The sequence below is a fragment of the Vanessa tameamea genome, chromosome 17, assembly GCF_037043105.1.
Source record: "Vanessa tameamea isolate UH-Manoa-2023 chromosome 17, ilVanTame1 primary haplotype, whole genome shotgun sequence".
NCBI classification, from domain to species: domain Eukaryota; kingdom Metazoa; phylum Arthropoda; class Insecta; order Lepidoptera; family Nymphalidae; genus Vanessa; species Vanessa tameamea.
In genome coordinates this window covers 6,065,987-6,084,350 of record NC_087325.1, presented here as the reverse complement: position 1 = coordinate 6,084,350, position 18,364 = coordinate 6,065,987, and the positions used below count along the sequence as shown (strand labels likewise).

At 29.3% G+C, this 18,364-nt stretch overlaps 1 protein-coding gene across 1 annotated transcript; it reads left to right on the top strand.

Moving 5' to 3' along the window:
- The first annotated feature begins 3,382 nt into the window (after positions 1-3,382).
- LOC113400595 (EF-hand domain-containing protein D2 homolog) lies at positions 3,383-17,519 on the top strand. Its single transcript, XM_026640238.2, has 3 exons — positions 3,383-3,715; positions 16,139-16,303; positions 16,770-17,519. Exons 1-3 carry the CDS (start codon positions 3,546-3,548, stop codon positions 17,020-17,022), a joined length of 588 nt encoding a protein of 195 aa, XP_026496023.1. The 5' UTR covers positions 3,383-3,545; the 3' UTR covers positions 17,023-17,519.
- The last annotated feature ends 845 nt before the right edge of the window (positions 17,520-18,364 follow it).

Sequence of the window (18,364 nt, the reverse complement as noted above, 5' to 3'; positions counted from 1 at the left end):
TTTTCTTTTTAATACTTTGGATTAAATTTAGGGATTTTAATAGTTTTAGGTAATTATGATCGAAATTAAAATTATCTTGCATATTATTAAATATTTATTTATTAATGTAGTCTGTACCTCTCTGTTACATGTATATATTGTATCAATACTCTTATAATACTATAATAGCGTGTATAATATCGGTATCGTCATTTATATTAAACAATAACTTAACAAGGTAACATTTTTGTTTAGAAATTCTTTGCAGACTCAAACGTAGAACATCTTGAGTATTTATATATACGCTAATGTTATTATTTAATATTATTATTTTATTTCTCAGGGTTCAAGCTCGTTAAAGATAAGCAAAGGTCCCAAGTCAGTCTCTATAATATTTGTTTATAAAAATATACGAATACTATCAGAATTAGGTACCAAGTTGTAGGTTGATGGCTTCATAACGTTACATTATTAGGTTACGTGTCTGATCTACATACTAATGGCGTTTGACAATATTTAAATTCGTATTCAATTTACGCATTTTTTATCTAGTTCTAGTATATATATATTAGTAACAAATTTATTGACAGAAATTTTCTCCGATACTATTTATTGATCTGAGTCTGGTGCATTATTAATAAATATTTGACCAAATACCAAAATTTCATTTAGAAGAAATATATCTTTCCAGATCAAATCCAGAACTTTTAACGAGATTTATGTCGTCAGTAGAAATAAATAAATTCTCAATATTTGATGTAGTTGTATATAAATTAAAAACTAAAGGGAGTGTATGAAGAAAGTACGTGGTAATATTTTAGTTAAGTTTTAAATTAACGTCATTAAAATAATATATTAAATTGGCAAACCTGGCTCTTATTCGTTCAATGTTTAAAATTAAGTATTATATAAAATCGCTTACGAAGACAGCTGCTAGTTAATAGGTATTTAAATATTTTTAGAATAAACTCCTAGTAAAACCGTAATTTTAGCTCCATCATAAAATGTATAGCTTGTAACTAAACGATTTTTTTGTCCATAAGTCTTAGTTTAAAAATATAGAAATATTTCGAGATTAATAAAACTATAATCTTAATATTAATCGATATATAAAAATATATAAATTATATGTATACATATGTATAATAAAATCAAACGCTAAATCTTCGCATGTTACTAAGAGGTAGAATACTAATTAATTCGAACAGCTAATTTTTTATTTATTTTTGTGACTGATAATTCTTCCACCGGATGTTGTATCGTTCAAGACAATGGAAGTCCAAAGTTCTGCCAGTGTCAGATGATTTTGAAATTATATTCTTCAAATACGTCATGCGGTTCATTTAAAAATAATTAAATTATAGCCTTTACAGTACATACGTATTATATATATGATTTGAGTTTAATCTACTATATATCTGTTGTGATAATTATATGTTTTAATTGTACCAATAGTAAGTACGTATAGAAAATTCCCATAGCGCACATTAAGTTACAGTTAACAATTACAAAAAAAAATATGTTTTTTTTACTATAATTAGTCACAACTCACAACGTAATAAGAACGCATGTAAAAATATCATATTATTATTTATTACATAAATGAAACAAGTAGGTAGTAAGCACGTTTTGTTTTTCTGAAAGTACTATTTCAATTATTTAAGGAAAATGTTACACGACTTATATGATGAAGAAAAATTAATTTCACTTTTTCCATAAAATAAATAAATTAAATTAGCATAGAGTATAAGCACATAAGCATTGCTTATTATTATAAATACACTATATGTATGAATTTTATTGCCTAAATTTAAGAGAATAGCTTTTTAGAACTTAAATGTATTCATTGAACATTAAGTTTTCATATAAACTAATTTAGATATTTAATTTAATCTATTTGTAACTGTTGTACCGTTTGAAAAAAATGATAGAAACTAAGTAAGTAATTTGATTGACACTATAATAATTTAGTACCATCAAACTGATCTTCTGATTGAGCTAGGAGTTAGAGGTATAGTGGAAATCTTTAATAGCTATTAGTTAATCTCTCTAAATTTGGGTTAAGTTGGTTATTGGCTTGCGAGACCCAAAAAATATTACTCATAAAACATTTTTTTATTTTTTTTGTTAAAGTATTAGGTTGAATCTTAAGTAATTTTTAATTTTTTTTTCAGACATTTATTATTATTTCATTTATAACAGTATCACATTCATAAAGTGGGTATTTGACACTATTACATATAAGTATCTTTTACGCAGTCAATAAATTCCTTCCATGTAAATTGTGCTTGTTTTGGACAGGAAGAAACATTCGACAGTCTGACTAACTTACTCTTCAGAAATTGGAAAGTTCCATTCAAATGAATGTAAGGAACAGAAAAGGTCTGTCTGGGCAAGTTTTGCCGTTGCCCGATGTCGATGTCGATTTCGATCGCTTCAGTATTGGTTGGCGCAATAAAACAAATCTTTCATCATCTTTTTTCTTGAGTGAATTTCATACAACAAGTGCGATTCCTTTGCTATAATATGGGGTCGCGTTTTGTTGTGTATGAATGAAGAATGACGTCATTACGATTCACGAGGCCACTGGTTTTCCGTATTTTCCTCCATTTTGCGGTACCCAATTGATAATGGCGTATTAAATGTTTCTGACATAACTCCTACAGAATGACGTAAACTTCTCCAATATTATTTCTAATAGATATATATTAAAAAATTATTATATATTATAGTCAGAAAGCGGTCCCGTTCCCAGTGTAATTTGCCTTCTCTGTATTTTCTGGATATTATTTCAGCTTTCACTTAACAATATTGCTTTATTATAATTCCCAAAGCAATTATGCAATTTTTCAATTTTTAATATAACGAACAACCGTTTAATTTAATAATAATTTTATAGAAGACGGATAATTCAAGACTTTGATATCTTAAGAAAAGTATTTCGTTAGATGTCAAATGAATGAATAAAACCTACATAAAGCTTTTAGGTACTTTATCTTTAAGCTCTGACCTAGACCTCTCTGCCTTGAACTGATACCTACTTGACAAGACTTATTGGACTTCTTTAAAAGCTTTAATTTGCTCTGTGCTATTGTATTGAATATAAAGCGAAATGCAACCTTTAAACAAATATAATTAAAATATTTTTGCTATGTAGAATATTGTATTTTATAGCATATAGTTTAGAAGACCTTTAGATTTGAATTTTTGCTTAAGTGTCGAGATCGTGATGTGTCTTACCGCAAGGGCATTCGAACAGTGAAGGTTTATGACTAAGTATTAAACTTTATTTGAGTATCAATAGTAGCAAGATTTGTTTGATCGTAGAATGGTGCGCGGCACATAGTTGCGTCGATCCGTCCGTCCCCCGCGACTTGATTGTGATACGCGGGAGCGCGGAGTGCGACGCACTGACTGCTGTGCCGACTGCGGAGTTCAGACCGGCCAAACAGCCAGTGCCCGTAAGTTCGTACGATAGTGAACAGTGTCTTTACGCCGTGCGCAAATCAAGTCTTTCCGAAAAATCACTTTTTTCTACCTTTTTTCGCGCGCATTTCGTCTACACAATGGCAGCAACTGAAGAACTTAGTGGAATCCTAATGAGGAGACAGGCCATAAACGAAAAATTAGAGGAAGGTGTTGAGGTCAAGCCCAAATATAAATTCGTGAACGTTTATACCGAGTTTCACGAATTCTCTAGGAAGGAAATAAAACAATACGAAAATACGTTCAACAAGTAAGTTCAGGCTTATTTAACCTTTAATACATTTTCAAAAGATAAATTACAATGCGTGCTTTGTTATTAGACAGGTTACAACCCTGACAGGTGTTTGTCGTAGTTGTTTTAGTAAAGCCAGGTTGTAAATGAATCTGCTAAGATATATGGACTTAATTATCATGGAAATAACTTGTTTCAACTTTTAATTAAGGAAATTATTATTTGTATTACTTATATCTTTTATTTTATGAAGTTAAACAATTTAAATGGGCTGGTAGTCAAGACTAGTTTTACCTTATACAATACTTACCTTTACCTTCTTAAAATATGTATAATGATAAATATAATATATATAGTTTTTATATGAGTACCTTCCGAATACCACAAACGAATGCCTACCAGTTAAGGATATATACATACGTATATAATATCCGCCTACCTTAAACTAAAACATGCTAACTTATCCGGTGCGAGTCACGTACAACATATTAATAAAAGTTTCAAACTTTATCGTTTTATCCCATTCAAACACTTTCCTATGTCAACTGATTTTTAAACAACCTTTTGGTGTTACATTCTTCGCATTAAAAATGCATGTTTTATAACCATGTTTAAGTGAAAGTAGTAAAAGCACAATATTAAATTGATAAAACTATAATAGATGTAATTTATTAAGTAATATGGTGAATCGTCGTGGGAGACTCTGAGTATGAATAGGACGCGAACTTATCATGAGAGTTATTATTCACTTCATTATAACTTTCATTTATCTTTTAATAAGATAACAGCGGATTCACACGGCGATTTATTGCAATTTGACGACTTCATTGTGAAAAATACACTTACATTCATAATTCAGGTCAATAATTAAATAGTTAACGACTTTAAAAGGAATACTTTTAAATGTAATTGTTTTTTAAGTGAGGGTAATTGTTGAAACTTATAACATTCGCCTTCTTTAGTTTGTATCAATTTAAACTTCAGCATCCATAAAAATATTTGTCAATCATCTAAATCAATCTAAATGTCCCCGTACTATAATATTCCTATGAAATTTTTATGGGCGTCAATTTATCAAATGTCACAGACATTAGTGTAGTAGCTTTATTTCTGTTTATACTTTGTATTGGGTTTCACTCATAAGATAGATAAACATTATATACAAGTAGTAAATAAAAAACAACGCAAGCGAAGCCGCAAAAAACCGCAAGGTACATTTTAATATGTCTGGAATTCTGGATTCAATTTATTTCATTTTTTAAAATGGCAAATAGATTATGTTTTAAACTTTAATAAGCTTCAGAAACAGCAATTTTAAAAAACTGCGATGTTAGCAACCCGCATAGTTATTATTTTCGGTAAACCGTTTGTACGTACTATAGTTATGGGTATGTATTATTATTGTATTACCCAGGCCACACTACTTGTCGACATTCATTAAACAAAAACGGTTATTGTTTGCTCTTCGCCAAACAAATAAATATCGCGTCATTCGTTACAAGAACTAAATAACAATAATTAGGTATGTACTTATGGAATTACCAAATATTTTTCAACGAGCATTTAAGTTGAAAATAAGGCTTCCTATTTTATATACTTAATTTACTTGTAGAGAAGTCTTTAAAAAACATAGTCAATTAAAAAAATTCAACCCAAAGAATTGTGTTCAACTAGTAAAGCAGATGAAGTCTTATTATTATTATTTTATAGTCTTTTAAACACTGTCCAATTAACCATGTCAGGCAATACACTTCTCGGGGCCCCTTTACCCCTTTTACCCCTAGACCATTCGGGGCCTGAGGCAGTTGTCCACTCTGATTAATGGATAACTTAGCTTTTACATAGTGATTATAGAGCACAAATACTTTTAAAAAATTACTTTTTAATCAACCTCAATAGAAAAGGGTAGGTTCTTAATACGTCTGTGGGTATATATTTAGTAATTTCACTGAAATGATGGCCTATATTCGTTTACATAGTATATCTATAATGTAGTATGTAATTTTTTATGACATTTAGCGTATTAAATTTATCTAAGAAGTCGGAGAGAAAAATTGTATACGTTGGTAAGATACTTAGGTATATAATTCACTTCAAGAACTTAAAGTTACAGACAGTTTATTGAAGAATGTTAGTCTAGTATTCTATACTTTAAACTTAATACTACGAACTAAGCAGTCCACTCACCAATACACAACCAACCAATTACCAATATGGTATATATACGGTGTATAAAACTGAGATATATATATAAGATCAAAATTTAACGAGGGTGAAATCGCAGGGCACATTAACTATAAAATAAATATCATGAAGTATGGTTGAAAAGTGCCCAATATGCTGATCTGTATAATTTGTACTCAAAATTGTCATTGACATGTGCCAGACCATATGTGACTCAGATCTGAATACAGTTTTGGAAATTTAATAACCAGGACGATGTAGAATATACGCTATAATGTGAATCAGTCAATTGTTATTTTATTAACGTCATTTATGTGGCATTACATAAAACGGGCAATTGTTTTTATACCCTTGTATATAGCATGTTTGCCTTGAAAGTTTTTATTAATAAAATAGCGCCGTAATTATATTTGTTCATTAACTAGTTACTTTTTTTTATTTAAGTATCTTTTTAACTTTGTTTTAATAAGCTGTTTCTTATATTTTAATAAAAGAAAAAAAATAACTGATTGTTCCGTTATAGTTAATTGTATTGATAAATAATTGATATGTTTTGGTTTAATTCAACCATCATCGTCATTTATTCTTCCGGTTCCGTCACTAATTAATCGTAAGAATCAAAAACGTGTTTTGACTGATTCATATAATTTATAATTCAAAGTTTGCGGTATATTGCTCATTTTAAGTATAACGTAAAATACCTGTTTCCTTGATAATATATAGTGTCAACAATTAGTCATCAGTGTCTCATTCTTGCGGTTTATTCATAAACTCCGACACGCACACTCATTTTACTTTTAGTGTTTTACGCGTTTGTACTACCAAACAGCGTTGTAGAACTATCGATAGTTTGACTATCGATAGTTGACCTCGAAAACTATTCAGGATATCGATAGTACTATCGATAGTATCGTATTGATCAATACTATCGATACTATCGATTATATACTATCGATAGTATCGATAGCTCTCCGTGAGCAATACTATCGATAGTGGCAATACTATCGATATTGGCAATACTATCGATAGGGGCAATACTATCGATAGTGGCAATACTATCGATACTATCGATAGTATCGCTAGCTCTCTGTAAGCAATACTATTGGTAGTAGCGATACTATTGCTACTATCGATAGTATCGATACTATTGCTACTATCGATAGTATCGATAGTTTTGGACTATCGATAGCCAGCGATTTTTTGATAGTATTGGTTTTTTAATGTAAGTAATGTATTCGTAATGTATTCTAATCACTACACTCAACATTACTACAAAAAAGTTTCATTGTAATGCCACCGTCCTCCTAAAAGGTTTTTTAATGTTATGAGTATTTATAATGTTTATTCATAAATCAAACAAAAAATATTGACAACATTTTTCATATTTAAATTGTTCATTATTCGTTATTCCGCACAAAATGTCTTAATTTTAAAAACAAATATTGTGATAAAATTAATTTCATTTATTTAAATATACACTATAGTTGGCCTACTAAATTACCTACTTATCGTGAGAAAGAAATACTATCGGAAATTACTGGCTATCGATAACACAAAACTATCGATTCTATCGATAGTTTAGGTTAAAAGTAATGGTTTTTGCAAAACTATCGATAGTGTCAATAGTATTGCTTATGGGAAGCTATCGATAGACTATCGATAGTATCGCTTACACCTTAACTATCGATAGACACTACTACCAAATTGGTTAAGTCCCCTAAATAAAATAGAGTAATGTTCATGTATGCTCACTTAATTCATCAAATTTAATCGTTTTTACGGTGTTTTTTTGTTATCCATAGGAAATGAATTTATTACATGTTTTTTTTTTAATTTTGTGTATAGTTAGTAATTTACCTAAATACATTTAATATTTATAAAAAATATATCACCTTGATAAAAAAATTAGCTAGGGCCCTCTAACATGCAAGTTGATATAATATTTTTTATGCTGTTAGTTGCATTATATGTTTGTTTTAATAATATTCAGGTACACCTCCACTTTCTCACAACAGTAGATAATTAATAAACATAATAAACAATAACAAATAAACTTTAAATAACTGTTACGAATCTAATCAAATTTCAAGGAAATATGATTGCACTTCCTTGACCAAGTATGGCAGTTATGATAAATGCACTCGTCGTGAGTTTAAAATTGATCAGCGTGGGGAGTAAGTGCGACTGTCGAGATATCAGGCGACAAAATCAATGACGGGTGCCCGGTGAGGCGGTGTGACTCACAAAAACACACCCGCAATTTTTGAATTTTAATATATTTTAAAGTTTTAAAATTATTCTTTGATACATATATTGATGTTTTCTTAAAATTGATATCATCCTGATTGATCAGGCTGAGTACGATATGGTGTTGGTTAAGTTATTGTTTTTTTTACGAATTAAGATAATATACGAGAAAATATGTGGAGAGGAAATTGATGTTATCGCTCCTAGAGAGGATGGGGGCGTACTGCTACTGACTGTATTGATAACCATCATCATTGTCGTCATGAAATTGGTCATTTAGTTACATATTATGTATAAGTTATGATACATATATACGTACTTATGTTCGAAATTAAATGTTATCAGAACTATGACTTTTTTAATTGTTAAGTAAATTATGAAATTCAAAAATAAATTATAATATGATAATGATAAAAAAGTATGGCAAGGTTAAGTAACTATGTATATCAAGTATATTTCAACAACAAAATCTAAGAAGGTATAATATATATGAATGAATCTACATTTAAACGATTTCTGATCCCCTCTGAAGCTTCCCGTAATTCTGCAATTTTTCACTTATGATCTTAAGGTCATTCTTTTTTTAGATTTCCCCTTTGATTCGTTTTGTTTCAAATATATACTTATATGTAATATATTATATTGAAACACTTGTATATAAATGCAGAATAACGTAGGTTAACTGAGTTTGTTATACGTAAAATATATTTTTTAATCATATCTAAGTTTGAAGCGAATATGATTAATCGGTTGAATTTATCTAATGAAGTTTTGTATTTTTTAGAATCAATCGGCGTTTTATTGTTTAAATTAATATTGTTTTATTACCATGTCAGATAAAATGGTATCAAATGCGATTACCAATATTTTAGGTGTAGCTAATGTTGTAACATTTTTGTATTGTTTATTTTAAATTAGTTTTTAACAATTAAAGGGATATAATAAGAACACAAAGATCGTCTACACGATAAATAGTAATAATAACGTGAAGAATTTATTAAAAGACAACGTTTCAAGATTAAGTAAAAAATATGAATAATAATTTTTATTTTAACTTTATGATTAGGTCGAATGTTAAATTCTAAACACTTAATGTAAGTATACATATTTATTAATATTGTTACTTAAATTTGAATTTAATATGTGAATATATAATTTTAGTTTCACATCATGAAAATTAGACTATAACGATATTATCGATTATTACGAAAAATAGAGATTGTAGTTAGTCCAGGGAATAAAGCAATGGTTACTGTATATTATGATAGCTGTAATGTCTTTTGATCCGGAGCAAATATTGGATAATCTATAAAAACTACCAAAATAAAAAGTACACTAACAGCCTATAAATAGACTACTGCTAGTCTAAGGCTGCTAAGGAGGATCCTTTTGAGGAAAGATTTTGAATATTATTTCAACTAGCTGCTCCATTACGTGATGGTGGATACACTTGTCGAATATTTTTATCTGAAACATGCAGCTTCCTTGCGATATTTAACTTTAATGCCGAGCATGAGATTGATAATAAAAACAAATTAAGAACAAGAAAAGGCCTTGCCGGGCAAGAACACGCATACTTCGTTTAAGTTTCACGTGTCTAGCCACTGAGCAATCTCGACTTTACTTTCAAATAAAACTATCAATAAAAACTTATTGAAATATAACAGTTATTAATGGTTAAATACAAGGCTCACAATTCAAATGTTTTATATTTTTATTTATTAACTACGCACCTTGTTTTAGATTCAAGACAATTCTTGTTTACTTTGAAAATTGTAAACTAAAGCTAATGTACAGCAATGAAAGGTTATGTGTCATCAATTTAAAATACATTAAATCAATGCCTCGTGCAAATATGCATCTGTAACTTTCTCTTATAATAGATTTATTCATAAATTAAATAGATGTTTGTGCTATTTTCATCTAAAATATCTCTTTAATGTTTATTTTTTGTTAGTCGCTAACTACTTAAGTACTGGGTTAAATAGCGTGTTTTCGTACTACGTTTTAATATTTATGATTACGTTTTGACTGTCTATTACATATGTTGTATATTGAGGTACAACTTGATCAGGGGAAAATTTACTAAACTTGATAATATTTTCGATTGGACTGTCCACCATTAGATATACTATTATTGTAGATAAGGTATCTTATCAAATCTCACCTTTTTGCCCAATAATCCATTAACAAAACCCATTTGGTTATAAATGGTTATAATATACATGAAGTAATTGAAAAGTTTTTATGGATTTGGCACGAGTACAACCACACTTCTATTTTAAGTTATTTTGAAGAATTGCATTTACGAAATTGTTCTGAATCGTGTTGCGGTCGATAGAGCTATTAAAAAAATAGGAAATTAAATGCAGCTAGGTCGGAAATAAACAATAATAGTTTGTTGGGAAATCGTTTTGTTTCATAGTTAATTCGTTTAGTTGTTATTTTGCAATACATAGTTATGCAATCTACATAGATAAGTATTGCGAAATTCAACTTAAAAAATATAAAAATTATTCTTTTTGGTATTATTAATAAACATTTATATTTATAAAGTGGTCTGGATATACAAACTTCTTTACTAAGATTGTAAACCACCTACTATCCATTTTAATTAATACTTGCCTTGGGCCCTGAGAAATAATAAAAAACGCTCTTTTATGTTAGAATAACTATAATTGGGTGGTATGCGAACACTCAGTAACAGTGAAAGTAGAGTTCGTACTGTATTTGTCGGGTTATATCTTCTACTGTCCTTAAGCAGTTTAAACTATCAAACATTAATTATGGTAATGTAATAGACACCAACTATCTTGTCACACGTCATTAAACTTTTGTTTTAATAGTATGTATATGTGTTATATTACAGTACCTGCCTGTTATTTTTACTATCAATTAGGTTGTATATGGTTTAGTATATGTAAATTCATATCATGTCATATACAAGAGATCATTATTCGTTTTTTTAAACATATTTGTTGCCAATCATCCGTTTTCCTATTCTACTAACACAACTATCCACTTACGTCACGTTAGAAAATGGATCGAAATATAATCGGGATCCTATCGTAACCGATATGAATAAGTAGAAATTTGCCCTCGGTTACGATTGAACTAAGTTTTATTTTTGTGAGGAATAACCGAAGTTAGATCGGAATAGAATCAGGAACGTATCATAATTATAACACATAAAGACCCTCTGGAAACTATTGAGAGGTCGAAGACAAAATTTGACATTCAACCAAAACTATTTTCCGCCTGTGAAAGCTTACAACCTCTAGATGGATCCGATAGAAAAGAAGCATATTTCAGAAATGTCCACACGAATTGAATCTAGTTTAATATATCCATTTAAAAATTAATAATATATTAAAAAATACATATTTCTAAAATCATATCCAGTTTCTTAATTCGACCTTGCTTTTATATAACTATCTAAAATATCCATCACACTTTTCAATAAAATCCGCACGAACATAAACATTATGTAACACTTTCAAATAATAATATCAATTTTAATCGGTTAAATCACTTACGGAAAACATTTTTTACCCGGCTATCTGACAACATTCGACTAATACCTACGCATTGTACAATAAAATCCACAAAATCGTCCTCATACGCCGATATAATAAAATAATTTTCGAAACTGACAAACCTAATGATTCATTTATAGTCGTCGATGTTATTCTTACCTATATAAAAAATTAAAAAAAAATTAATTTAATTATTGCTAGATTTTAAAATCGAATTTTGTTTGCAAATTAATATAGAAAGCAATTAATATAGAAATATTCAAGCAAAAATGTATAAATGTTTTTATTTGTTCCTGTGATATCGTTGCCTGAGGATGTGGACTTCGTTATTCTAGATAGTAGGGCGATTCCATTTCATTATGTCTGACCTCGTTTGCTTTAGCACCATTGCTTATTGGAGGTTTTTTTTATGACAAGATTATCCTAATTGGAAAATCTAATGAATGTATATTGTGTATAGACAGAAATTAAGATGCGAATCCGGTCAGTATGTTGAGAGTTTTTGTCAATTTCGAAGTGTACTATGGGCCGATGAAAATTTACGTGACACTCGCTTTGGCTCGTTTGTTGATTCAGTAATCAGTAGCAGTACGTCAATGCCCGAAAGTTAGGCAAAGTATTCCCTTTTTATCGTGTTAAGGGGATCGATTACAGTTTAATTCAATACGCTACTTCAGTGCAAGTTTGTGGATATCTAATGTATGTTAATTTCATATCTCTTAAGTTTAAGCTATGCATTGCATAAAATCAGTTAGTCAAGTAGTCAAGACATTTTATATCCATAAAGTTTTAGTTTGTCTCGTGAAGGAAGATAATATTTAAAATGTTAGAAGATGTTAAAAAAAGAATAGATGACAAGTGTGCGCACTTATATAATATTACGACTCCCGCAAAGAATTCCTTGAATAATGAATACACAAGGAACCACGTTTGGGGCCTTTAGTTAAAAATACAAAGTTTATATTTCCAAAATATCTTCTTATTTTTGTTCTCATTATTTATGAGTGTTTTTGAATTCAAATTATGCAACGAAGCTATGAAATATTAGTTCTTTAAACATGAGTTTTCTTATTTTCGTACCAAGACTAAAGTTTTATATTCATGTTCAAGTAAATCTATGGACGCATTCTGCAGCATGAAGCGGAATGAACAATATTTTTAAATTAATCGACATTGGGCATGGATATTGTTCAGTTATTGATTGTTACGAATTGTAACTGCCTTATTGGACTAGTGACCTAATAAGCTATAAAAAATAAGACCTTAGTTTTTAATACCCAGGTTAGTCCATTAAAAGCTATTGGATTTATCTCACAAATAAGTTTATTTGCACATGCAAGCAATTTATATGGCAATTATAAATGTCGTATACCATAAAAAACGTAAAGCTCTCAATTCCGCTCTTGACCTCTTTACGATGTCGGAGGAAATAGAGAATACGAATTTGTTTGCGCACACAGACTATGCACTATAATATTTTTGTACACATAGCTAGTCTCCGTTAAGAAGGTGTCAGGAGAACGTCATCAGAACATTATACGAATTACTAAACTAATAAGTACTATATACAAGATTTACGTAACTATAGGTATGGAATAGTTGTTATTAATTATATGAACTGATCTAATATATTCTCAAAAGAAGGTTGAGGTGTATTTACTCATGTTATAGCTGAATTATAGGCAAGCCTCTCCGTTCCCTGTCGAAAAAGGCCATCGCAGTGTTTTAGTGGAAAGAAATCCTACAAAACCCTGTTCCCCACAGCTGCTTGGGTATCTTTTGAGCTGTTACCACTTCGTAAAATAAAATAAATTAATTAAAAATAAAAGAAAACATACATGCCGGAGGACTCTGTGGTAATAATCAGTGAATAGCATAAATAGTAACTAAAAAAACTAAGAACTCAATACTAATAATTATACATTTTTATGCACAAACGAAAAGTTTTAAAGTATCTTTATATCCAAGGTAACAACGACGTATGTTGTAGAAAAATATACAAGTTGTTTTTTTTTATAATGTATTCATTATCGTTACGTGTATTTGTAGTTACGTGGTTTCAAGGTACCTACACGCGTTCTTTGACATGGTTTGCCTCGAGACAATACAATTTGTAATCCGCAACTAGCGTTACGTTTTGCGAGTGAATGCATTTCAATAGCGTATACTTTGTCACAATGTACATATATCTTTTGTGTAGGTTGTTGACATCACTATTCTATATGGTATACAAAAGAATAGGTAAGTATATGTAGTTTGAAAGAGAACAAAAGCAGCTTTGCGGTTAAATTAAAAGTTGAAAACTTAAAAATATTAAGCATTGTTTTATGTCGGTATATCGGTTAAGTCAAAAGTGTGCAGTGAAAAGGTAGCGAGTTTACACTAGGTACACGTGTATATTATATACTCCAATAAACTGTTCTAAATAATCTTGGACGTTGGATGACGTAATGACTTTTATTGAGTATCTATCTTATACATTGTAATATTTAAACTGGTCGTGGTAATAAAATGATTGTCATTGTCTTAATGCAAAACTCGTGATGAAAATATTGTTGTTGATTCCCTTTGCAAACGAAATTTGTGAAAATATTTAATTAATATATTAATCACATTAAGCACACAACATATAACTGTGAATAACATTTCGGTATGTAATTCACAATTAAAATATTAAAGCAAAGATAAACTTAAATAGAAGATACAATATCGTGATTGTATGACACTCCCTAAAGGCAATCATTTTGATAAATCTGTTATATTAAACTATATCAAATAAGTCGTTAATAAAACAATTTTATCAAATTTCAATGTTAATAATTAATCATTATTGTAGATATTTGTGATATAAGTCAATATTATTACATAATATTTATTAAATGACTTGGAATAATAATTTTATACACGTTATATATCGTATAATTTAAAATACTACATCCAATTTAGATCTATCTATCAATATAAATTACACATGTAAAATTATTTTCAGCTAAAGTTAATATTGTCTGATGTAATGACATACAAATATTTAAGTTTACCTTTAGGTAAACCTTGTCTAAATATCTAGAATCCGCTCCTTACGGTACCTACCTATATACTTTAGAATGATAGTAAAAAAACCACCTTAAATCCTGATCAATAAGGTTACGATCATCTATAAAGCAGAAAGGATTCGCTTTAAAGTAAAATATAATCGGTACGGCGCATGTTAAAATTAATATATAATATGACTGATACGTTATTCAAATTTATTATATTGTGTTCGACAAGGTGATAGTCTACGAATTTAAATTAAACAAAATTTTCATACAAATGATTGCTGGTTGTGTAAAAATTTAAGTTGGTATTTAGACTAAAAATTTAATGAAAAGAGAATAAAATATATTTTATTAATATTCTTTGGATATTTAAATGTTGATGCTTAAATTAAATCTTTTAGCAATATTTTATGAATAAAACAGGCCAATACAATATAAACTTTATAAATAAGAGGTAGTCAATTTACTTAATGAACATCTGCTCATTTTTTATTATATTAGGATTGATTTCTATAAGAATTATTATTATCCAACATTGGGGACTTATATGAGCACCTATATGTAAATAATCAAAGCAAATAAGAATTGATTATTTACATATAAGTAGGTTGTATTAAAAAAAAACTTGAAATATTTTGATAGACTTGTATTCAATATCATCCATCAACATGCAGTCCACGCGTATAATACTTTCTTTATCAAATAACTTGCCTTACAGCAGTAATAACGGTTCTCCAGTATGTAAATCTGGATAGGTATTTGTTAGGTACCTACTGTTTGTGGCACATCGTTCTTAATCACTTGTAATTATATAAAATTACGTGTCTTGACTCTTGACACATCACTTTATATGAATGCGATTAGGTACGTGATTATCTGTATTTATTTATGTTATAATAAACAACATTCTTAGATGAATTTTTACTGTAAAAAACAAAGAGCAAAACAGTTATGAATCATATAAAAACAATAATGAGATTTCCTTTTACCTTCTCATTGGTCTTAGGTATACTTTTGTTAGTGTACAATTTCATCACGATCGCAGATCTGGCCGGGTAATGTTCGTAGTTCGGCTTACGGAGGTTTTTCATAATTTCTCTAAAAATCTACCTTTTAAGCAAACACACATTTAATTACTACATGTTGAATATTATTTTATTGCCAGAATCAAAAAAACAAAAATTATTTAATAATTGTCTACACATAACATAAAACTATCGAATGAATTATACGTTTAATTTTAAATTTTAAAATTATTAAATGGGCATAGGATAAAAATTATATCCTCTACAGTTTTGAGTATGCAATATTTTTATGTCGACAAACACTATGATGACTATACAGTCATCATAGTGTTTGTATTAGTAGGTATCTAATAATACATTTATTGTTTGTATTTAATATAAGTAGTAATTAATATGCAAATTTTGTTTCAGATTCGATGAAGGTCAAGACGGGTTTCTGGACCTTACCGAAGTTAAACGTATGATGGAGCGCCTTGGAGCTCCACAAACACATCTCGGATTAAAAGCTATGATCAACGAAGTCGATGAAGACGGCGACAACAAGATTAGTTTTAGAGAATTCTTGCTGATTTACCGGTTAGTTAATTTAAAAAATACGTATATCGTAATTTTAAATATATACCTAATCAAAGATTAAGTATACTAAAAGTCTTGTATGCTAATTTTATATAGTTCGAAAGCTTTAAGCTCAAGCTACCTACGTAACGGACAAGTAGATTAACGTAACATTCTTTAAAAGGCCTGTCTGCGAGCGTTTCTCTCGACTGGAACCTAATGGAAAAGTTATTGATTACAGATTCAGGGACGTATATGGCTACATAACATTAGTTCAATATTTAACTTTCATTTTTTTGTCTAGTTTAGTGAAACTTGCCATGCGATAGCGGTAGTTGTAACATGAATAATGACTAAACGATTGCCTGTAATCCTAATTAAATCATAATTTATTTTGTGCGTACGATACAGATTTATCTATATTTTAAAGACAAAAAATTATATATTTAAATAAATATCATTTATTAAATTTTTGCTTATATTTTAGAAAAGCACGAGCGGGTGAACTTGAATCAGACTCTGGATTGGAAGCCTTTGCGAGATTGACAGAAATAAATGTTGACCAAGTTGGTGTTAATGGAGCAAAGAATTTCTTCGAGGCAAAGATTGAGGAACTTGCAAAAACGAATAAATTCCACGACGAAATCATTCAAGAACAGGAGGAAAAGCGCCGCGAGGCTGAAGAGAAGGCCATGCGAAGGCAAAGGTTCAAAGAAAAAACAGCCGTATTTCAACAGTAATTAAGGCATAAAGTTAAGTTGTTGTCTATCTAGTCTGTAAGCTGTTACCACATGGCTTTAGAAATGTAATCCAATGTTATATATATTAAAGTCTAGGCAAATAATCAACATTACTGTTTGTCTATAGTGTTTTAACTGCCTTCAAATTTAGGCATTTGTTTTAATCATTTATTATAATAAATTAAGTATTGTGTGTCAAATTTAACGATTATTTTTTTTAGTTTATTGCTAAATGTTAAAGATTTCCTAACACACTAGATGTATTATGTTATAGGTATTAGTATATTAAAATAGTGTTATCTAGGTGCGGTTACTGTTAAAATGTTTTTATTGCTTAAAGAGAGCAATGAAAATCTGTCTGACATTAAAATCAGTTAAAAATAAGATCACTCACACAAATCGTTGTTTGCATGTTGAACATGTAAAAACAGATATTTAAGTAAATTGTGATGAAATGTTAATTTTTAAATATATTTAAATAAACATTTGTATTAAAAGGTATATTTATTTATCTATTGTCATTGAAATAATAATTATTTGTCAAATTTACTGATAATTGAAAATAAACCGAAACCGAACCGATATCATACGGTACCAAATCGAGCACATTAATCCCTTTAATTCTTAAAATTGCAACTATTAAATATTTACGTAAATGAAAATATGAAGACTAGATACTAATCATAAAAAAAAACAATATTTATAAATAGAACAGCAGCAAAACAAATGATTATAATTGGGAAAAGGAAATTTACGCGCAGAAATGTTATTATAAGTAGTCGTTTTAAATTGATTGTTATTTTTTTCATTTTCTAATTGAATTATTGTTACTAATATAATTGTTAGGTAGTCTTATAAATTCAAAAAGAGTTTCGGAACAATAATATGAATACTTCGTCGATGAGTTTCAAGCGCGTCTGCCTCGATGTATCTGTGCGTATACGCGTTGTAACCGCACGTTTTCCGATCGCTCAATGTGCTGAGGCTACAAGGTTGCGTTCAAATCTCGTTTGAAGTCAGATCCCATGGCGCTGCACAAGTTGTATAATATTGTTAAAAGGTTGGGTTACGTACCATGAAGCGGCCAGCAAGCAGTCCGGACCTTAATCACATCAAATTGGCCGTTTTGGTAAAAAATAACCTTAAATTTTGAGGATTACTACGCTGTTTTAAAGTTTCAAATCAATAGTTTTCAACTTAAATTTGTTTGAAAAATTTGCTTATTTTGTTTTAATATTTACTCCGTCTTACACTGTATGTCATACGGGCTAGGATTAAGCTATTTACTTTCTTTAAAATCAATTCTATTTTAGACCCGGCTTTCACGCGTCCAGTGAATGCA

Excerpts from the sequence above, each read along its gene's own strand:
- LOC113400595 (XM_026640238.2), top strand. The coding sequence starts at position 3,546 with ATGGCAGCAACTGAAGAACTTAGTGGAATCCTAATGAGGAGACAGGCC. Across the intron at positions 3,716-16,138 it reads TACGAAAATACGTTCAACAA|ATTCGATGAAGGTCAAGACG; the intron begins GTAAGTTCAGGC and ends ATTTTGTTTCAG. Across the intron at positions 16,304-16,769 it reads GAATTCTTGCTGATTTACCG|AAAAGCACGAGCGGGTGAAC; the intron begins GTTAGTTAATTT and ends CTTATATTTTAG.